The sequence below is a fragment of the Bactrocera latifrons genome, unplaced genomic scaffold (assembly GCF_001853355.1).
Source record: "Bactrocera latifrons isolate USDA-ARS-PBARC rearing strain unplaced genomic scaffold, ASM185335v1 scaffold_784, whole genome shotgun sequence".
NCBI classification, from domain to species: Eukaryota; Metazoa; Arthropoda; class Insecta; order Diptera; family Tephritidae; genus Bactrocera; species Bactrocera latifrons.
This window is the reverse complement of record NW_017537472.1, coordinates 49,435-57,818: the sequence shown is the minus strand read 5'-3', so window position 1 is coordinate 57,818 and position 8,384 is coordinate 49,435. Positions and strand designations below refer to the sequence as shown.

The following is an 8,384-nucleotide window of genomic DNA, read 5'->3' as shown; positions in this document are numbered from 1 at the left end:
ACTCCGCAGCGTTTCTCATATCTTTTCAGACAAGCCTGGGGCATAGGATATATTCGTTGTGTAGATAAAGGGAACTGCGAACTCTTGCCAGTTGACCAGTKTGAGTCATTTTCTAATAGCTCCCTCAAAAGCGCCTGCAACGACGCTTTGGTTCAAAATACCTCTTGGGACACTTTTCAAAGTTCAAAGTCAAAGACCTACCAATTCTACCTCATTTCAAAATATACAAATCGAGGTAAATGTGGACGTAGATGAAAGCAGCTTTCTACATAAAAATGCTTTTATGTGTTTTTGCCGTTATTTGTACTATAAACATTTTAAACAACATATTTGTTTAATGCCCTTGCCAAGATTTGATGGTCTTATCACTGAAGAAAATTTTTTCTTCACTTCAGAAAAGCAATATAGTAATTGCCAAATAGTAAAAGCACCTCTTGAATTTATAGATTTTCTATCAAAAATCGAAGATATTTATACACAACATTTTGATTCTACTTGCCATAGGAATGTAAAACCGTACTATTGTTGTGAAAATTGTAATTCTGATATTATAAAATGTCTATTAATTGGAATTAGAACATATTTCCTAGTAAACGCTTTTAATAAAAAAGTAAAACAAAGTGATTTCAAAAAGTTTATCTGTCGAAGGCCGCATTTCCATAATTACCTTGATCTGAATTTTAGCGATKAGGTTTGTACGCTTATTATCAATATTTTTGTTTTTTTTTTGTTTTTTAAGTGTTTTCGTGTACCAGGTGTAGGACCTTCTTTCCACCACTATTCCTTTGATAGGCTTTTTAATAAGTATTTCGCTGTGGGCGATTTAGAATATTTTGTAAATATTATTTATTACTTAGTAGATTGTTTTGAATATTATTGCTGTTCAGGAACAACACAATTGTACTTGATTTTTTATATTAATTTTTATTTTTGTTAAAATTAACACAAGCCGATCGTTAAGACTTGTATTGTTAATGTATACATACAATGGAATTGTACCTGATTTTTTTATATTTATTTTGGGTTTTGTTTAAATATTTTCCAGTTGATTAATATTCATGAATTGTACCTGACTTTATACATATTATGTATTATATTTGTCTAGCCATATTTTTTATAATAAGTAGATTGATTTAAGACTGTGTATATAAAAAGGGTGAAAATAGGCCTCCTGGGGAACCGAACACCCAAAAAAGATCGGTAGCGCGCATACATTGAAACCTCAGAGGTGGTGAGGAAGAGTAATAAATATCCAATAAACTTTTGTTTCAAAAATATTCTTGAAAGTTTTCATTAATATTTTCCGTTACAAATACTTTTTCACAAAAAAGTTGATCGACTATATTTCTTTTAATTACATCTCTGTGGCTAAAAAAGGCATTTCGATCAGGTGAATCGCGCTGAGTTTCCAGTGTTCAGCAAGTCGCTTTGTGTTTTTCTGCATTCGTGTTCTTTCTTCCGTAGTACATAGTTGCATTTGCGTATATTATTTTGAAAGTAATATTTTGAATATATTTAAACAATTTAATTTCATCTTCTGGTACGTACTTTGCAAATATGTATACAAATATACATAATATAATATTTTAGAAAATGGAGTATGACGAAAAAATCGAATTAATTAAAGATATTGTGAAATGTATGGACGAAGCCATACAAATTGATTCAGACGATAGTGAAGATCTGTTATATAACCTTTGTTTTAATTTTGAAATATAAATAAAATGTATTTCTTGATTGACAGAACTGATTATATATGTGAAAGCGTGGCACAAATACTTAAAAGGAAAAAGAAACGACAATGGGTTAAAGTAAAGTGAAAGAGAATGAGAAAAAAACTCGAACAGAGTTGCGCAACACAAGTTGCTCGTGTGTAGGCAATGGGCAACAGCAAAAGAGAATCGCCCGAGAATCAGCAACAAAAGCTGCTTCGTGTAATAGCCGACTTACAGCTGGGGTCGTTACGTAAAGTTATCGATTAGAGTATGAAATTAATGTATGTTCGTTAGTCTCTATGTAGTATGTCGATAGAGTTTTAAAAATGCCCGCAAATTGAAACAAAATTTAAATTTTTTTGTGGCTATGGATAATATTAAAAGTATTAACGTTACTTATACACAGCTTTCATCTTTGGATGTAGAATTTATTTCCAAAAATATAACTAAAGAATACGCCTTCAGTGTTATTTCCAAAGCAATTGAATGTAGAGACATCACTGCTAGTGACGTACTAAATCTGTGGGTGAAAAAGTTGCAAAAGATTTATAGTTATGAAAATTTTTGTCGATCCGATTGGGGTATTTTAACGCTTTGCTGCCAAAATTATTTCGAAAAAATGGTTTGTTTTGAATCATACTTTGGAAATGTTCTATATTTTAATAATCATATTTTGCTTGCTGTTTATTACAAGGCGCTCGAAATGACTTGTATTGTTGATGATAAAACATATAACCAACTAAGTTGTTGGCTAAAAGAATCTTCGGAGTTTCTCAAATCTATTCATATTTGTGATCAAAAATTTAATGTGACTGGAATGTGCCTATTTTTTGACACTATTTTGGATTTAGCCCAAAAATCCTGCCAATTTTTTGAATTGAAGTAAGTATCTTAAACAAATTTAAATTAATGGTTATTAAAGGTGAATGATCAATTTAGTGCCAAAAAGTCTGATTTAACGTCACAAATAGGATGGATAAATTTTCTGCATAACATATCACATAAGCTATTATGGGATTGCCTTGAAATTCATAGACAAATAAGTGATACGGAACATTGCACTATTTTTCACTGTAAGGACACAAAATATTGAATGAAATCCGTATTTTATATTTTTATTTTAAAGATATTAAAACTTTATGCACGGGTGTTGCAAATGATAAATTTATAGAAATTAAAATCAAGGTAGAAGCTTGGAAATTTGTTGCGAAATTTACTTTGAAATATGGTGCTTATGCAAAAATTTATAATGAGCAACTTGAAGAAAAACTACCTATTCGTATTTTACTCCGACAAGCGGAAAAGAGTTTACTGATGATTTATAAGAAGGTAAGCAGTATAAGTGTTTAATTTTTTAATCAACTGCATTTTAATTTTGCTAAAGAATGTAAACTCTCTATATGACAAATAATTAATCTTTGTTTTAATGCTGTTAACGTTTCCTAACCTCTGGACGATATAATTTAGGAAAATGATAATGCAATGTACTGAAACATTAACAGTTTTCATCCCGGCTTTCCCTTCTCCTTTACCAAACAATAAACACTTTTCCTCAACCACCTTCTCATAATCGAAAACCGTCTCAGCATTCGCCTAAAGCAGAACAGCTTTTCAGGATAATCAATACTAGAACATTTCAGAGAGTCAGGCATAAGCCGTGATAATACATAAAACATTAAACGCTATGATATGAATGACTTGAATCAAATATATTTTCCTAATCATAAGCCTATATCACATTTTGTGATATACTACATTTCGTGAAGCATTAAAATATAAAAATTTAATCTGCTTTAATAACAATCGTACTGATTATTTATCGCTACTTGCAACACACAACATGTACTTATCAAACACTAAGCAAATCTCTTCAATTCTAAGTGTGTATCTTACCTTCATTATTCATGTAATAACTTTTTCAGAAAATAGTGCCTCACTAGAATTATTGTTATTATTATTAAACGAACGCCTATCGTCATTATACCAGTAATTTAAATACATAAACAATTTATAATATAATATAATATCAATTATTATAATATGATATGCTTGAGAGGGATAGTACATTTATAGACATGAGACAACAAGATTAGTGAATGAAAAGCTAGTGATAGTCGAGTTGCTTGCTCTTCAGGGTGGTGATAAAGTTGCTATATGATTCTCCATAGAAGTCTATGTCATTGTGCAGGGAGTTGACGAGAGTAGCGATGCGATTATGAGGACCGTGAACCACATAGTTTTTAGATGACTGTGAGGTTTTGAGTAAACGTTTACGTCTTAAGTACAAGTTGCCTGGGGCGAATTCAAAGCTATTTTTAATGTCTGATGCATCGATAATGCCGTTTACTGTTTTGAAGAAAAATGATAGGTGAGCAATTTGGCGACGAGAGCTAAGGCTATTTATTTTGAAGTATCGGGATATTTCATCAGGTGAGCAGTCATAAGATGGTTGGGCGCATCGATATGCTAGATTTTTACACATTTTTCTTTGGACCTTCTCAACACGATTGATCAGGAGATCGGTATATGGAGACCAGATAACTGATCCATATTCTAGTATAGGTTGAACAAGATGGTAGTAAAGATGGATTAGCGTGTGAGGACTGGAGAAGTCGCTACAGGTCCTGGTGATGAAGCCCAGCGGTTTGTGGGCTTGTTGGGTAATTTTATCGACGTGTTTAGTGAAGATGAACTTTTGGTCCATAATAATTCCTAGATCTTTGATGTTCTCAACTTCGGTGACTTTATTTCCAGCTAGCTCATAGTTTGTCTGAGTATTGGTATGTGAGCGTGAGAAGGATATGACAGCGCACCTTTTTATATTAGATCCAACTTATTGTTGATACACCACGTAGAGAGATGATCCAGATCTTGTTGGAGGGCTTGGGTGTCTGAGCTGTTTGTGATTCTTCTGTAAAGCTTTAGGTCGTCAGCAAAAAGGAGGTATTCCGAGCTGAAATTAACACCAATGTCGTTGATGAATATATTAAACAGAACAGGACCCAGGTGTGATCCCTGTGTTACCCCTGTTTTGACGTCATAGTTAGATGATAGATGGCCATCAACTCTGACTTGAAGTTTTCTACCAACAAGATAAGAGTTGATCCATTTTAGTACGTTACCTCTCACACCAATTCCATGTAGCTTTTGCAATAGGATGTCATGGTTGACTCTGTCGAAGGCTTTGCTAAAGTCAGTGTAGACAGTATGTACCTTACATCCATTATTCAATGCATTCAGGATATAGTTGACGTAGGTGAACAGGTTAGAGGTGGTAGATCTTCCACCAAAAAAACCATGTTGTTTAGGTGTTATAATTTCAGAAAAGTATTGAGGCAATAGTAGTAGAATTAGTTTTTCAAAGATCTTCGCGAGTGCTGACTGGACACATGTGGGTCTATAGTTAGAGACTTCTGATCTAAGACCATCCTTGTGAATGGGAGTGATGAAAGACAGCTTCCATTCTGTGAGAAAAATACCCTGTTGCAATGATGCGTTGTAGATGTGTGTTAGTGGTTCACTAAGCCTTGTAGCGCAGTTTTTAAGAAATATATTAGGAATGCCGTTTGGTCCAGCACCCTTCTTGGTGTTGAGTGATAGCAGTGTCTTGTTGACAACATCCACTGTGACTTCTATGTCATTTAATGTGCGCTGGTTTTCTTGTGTCTTGTTGTATAGAAAGGCATCGGGGGTTGAGTCACCGCAGGATATACACTCTCAAAGAAAGCTGCGAATATATTACTGGCCTCAACTCCAGAGTTGGCTGATCGATTATTCCAAACTAGGTTAGTAGGAATATCACTGTTGTTGCTTCTTTTCTTGTTGCTAACAAATTTCCAAAATTCTTTTGAATCAGAGAGGACCAGTTGCTTAACTTTGTTTACATAGTTTTTGTAACACGACGTACTGAAGTTTTTGCATATTCGTCTGAGATCGCTGAATTTTTGGTAGTTCTGTCTAGTTTCTTTTTTTTTTAAAGTTGAGTGTGCTGCCGTTTTTAGTTTTATTTTGTGAATTAGCTCATTTGAAAACCAGCATGGAAAGTTATTTATCTTGCTTATGTGCACAGGAACATGGCGTGAGATTCCATCTTGTCATGTATCGTAGAAGTATTTTATTTTTTCGTCTAGGGAAACGCAGGCGTGTATTTCCGACCAATTGGTTTTTTTTAGAAAAAGGTATTGATATTCTCGTAGTCTGCTTTTTTGAATGCAAGTGAGGGTGAATCAGCTGGTTTGAGTTCAGGTGAGAGTTCTGTAGTTATTTCTAGGGTTGGATGGTATTTATCCATTGTTATGATGGGTTCGGTGCTGCTAATATTAATATCTATGCTTGAGAAGCAGAGATCTAGGAGATTGTGGTGTTCATTTAGGACATTATTAGGTTGTGTGCAGCCCGCAGATGCTAAACCGGTGTATAGTAAGTTTTCACAGTCATTGCGTGGAGTACTGCTGGGTAAGTAATCACCGACGATTATGATTCTGGCATTTTTATATTTGTTTCTCATATAGGATAGTTGTTGAGAGTGTAATTTGTAAGCTTCGTATGCTGATCGAGGTGGCAGATATATGCACCCGATAATTAGATCCGTATTATTGCACTTGATTTTGATATAAATTTATTCTAGATAGTTATCAGTTAGGATGGCTGGGTGTAGCCAGGCGTCAGCATTACTGGCCGATGACGATGCTTGGAGTTCGGTTATTTTTGTCCTCAGACCTCTCACATTCTGGTACAGTATCACCAGCTTTGTTAGGCATACCCTTCTAAGTGAGCGGGCGAAAATTTTTGTTAACGATCTTAGGAATTCCGTGTACGTACTTAATGGTTTTAGTTGTATCTCTACTCTTAATTATCGAGTTCAACACGTAAATTTTTTAAATGGAGCTGTTGGGCTTGTGTCTGGTCAGATTTGAAGAGCATATGGGATTCGAAGTGTCATTATCTGATTTGTGCTTAAGGATTAGTAATATGTCTGGAGACGGTGTTTCAATAAGTAGGGGCCGATTGCAACCAGCTGTTGGACGACCAAATCGGCGTAATTTGAGGTTTGGTAAACTGCGAGCAATGCTAGGTGGAAATGCAGCGAGAATTTTGGTTTTGTCATCCTCCAGGCGCTCCAGACCATCAACTTTCGTAGATTCTGGGACAGCTATAACGTTGGATTGACGCCTTTTACGTTCAGCCATCTCAGCAAAAATGTCGTCAACCGATGTTGACATATCCAGACCAGACTCAAGTGTTTTCTCCACATTAGTAAGTCTGTTGTTAAGATGAGAGCAATCATTAATTAATGTATTATTTTGCTTAGCAAGGTTACTGACCTCGTCTCTGATATTGGCCACGTTACCTTCGATAGCTGATTTGAATTGATCTAGTTTAGTTTGGAATTGACCTATTAGTGTTACTGTAAGTGATTGAAGTTTTCTCTCAAAGAGTTTCTTTAGTTTCTCTAGTTTATCCATTGTTACCGCCTCGCCTTCGTGGACTTCTGGAATGTCATCTGGAAAAATGACACTAACCTCACTTATACACTGGTCACATTTCCACGTTGGACTATTTTGTTTATTAAAGCGAGCTATATCCTTGAATTCGTCAGTGGTTAAGTTCGTACATTTAAGGTGGACCCAGGTACGGCAGGATGCACACAGTATGCTTGCCTGGTTCTTGTTGTTGTTGTTGTTTTACGGTTATCAGTCCCCGTTATGATGGTGAGCGTTATCAGTGTTGTCGTCGATGTCATCTAACAGGAGGCCCAGGAAACGTGCTGTTTCGACGGGGTCGGACCAAAGGGAAAAGGGTCTTTTCTGGATAGGTAGGAGTTTAACCTGCTACAATATCCAGAACGAAGTTGCGCAAGGGTCACTCGCGTTTCTCGCGGCAACTCGAGCTCTTCGTCTGCTATGGGTGGCGATTTGACTCCAAGTACGCCATTCACGGGGAGGGAGTCGGTGAAGATGTTGATGGCTCCACTGTAAATGGCGGTCAGTGCCTGTCGGAAGTCTGTTGCGTCCGAGGTCTTGTCGGCGTATTGTTCGATGTCGTCGACGTGATCAAGGAATGACCTCTTGATGCTCCTAGGAGGCGGTTCCGCTCCAAGCAGATGACTGCAAGGATAATTTCTACGAAAACGTCCCAGCAGGAACTGCTTGGAGAAGAGTTCATTATGCTCCTTAATTGGGAGCATAAGCGTCTCACTATGTAGGTTTTCGATGGGAGACATCAAGAGGCATCCCATCGTGGTCCGGAGTGCTGTATTCTGGCAGGTCTGTAGTTTCCTCATCTGCGACCATATGGGTGCTGCATAGTTAAGGACCGGCCGGCCGATTGCCTTGTAAGTTGCCAACAASGTTTCTTTGTCTTTTCCCCATGTGCTGCCGGCTAGCAACTTGAGGATTTTGTTGCGGCTCTGTACTTTGGCGATAATCGCTGTCGTATGTGGAGAGAAGGAGCATAGACTGTCGAAGGTGACACCTAAAATTTTAGGGTTATTTACAGTTGGAATTTTGACGCCGTCGACTACAATATTAAGTTCCAGTCTATACTCCTTCGTCCAGTTCATGAATATAGTCACTGTGGATTTGGTAGGGGAAGTTTCACGTTCCGTGCAGTGAGGAAACGAGAAAGGTCGGAGAGGTAGTTGTTTACCTTCGAACACATGCCATCGAT

General features: G+C 36.6%; 1 protein-coding gene across 2 annotated transcripts in view; it reads left to right on the top strand.

Moving 5' to 3' along the window:
• Positions 1–1,991: 1,991 nt before the first annotated feature.
• Positions 1,992–8,384, top strand: part of LOC108976579 — a 25,275-nt gene continuing 18,882 nt past the window's right edge. Inside the window, exons 1-4 of one of the 2 annotated variants that reach the window (XM_018945783.1) lie at positions 1,992–2,337; positions 2,410–2,597; positions 2,655–2,788; positions 2,842–3,044. In XM_018945783.1, the coding sequence (XP_018801328.1) occupies positions 2,083–2,337; positions 2,410–2,597; positions 2,655–2,788; positions 2,842–3,044 (780 nt within the window). In that variant the 5' untranslated portion in view covers positions 1,992–2,082. The remainder of the gene's footprint in view (positions 2,338–2,409; positions 2,598–2,654; positions 2,789–2,841; positions 3,045–8,384) is intronic. The other variant, XM_018945784.1, reaches the window with a different exon arrangement.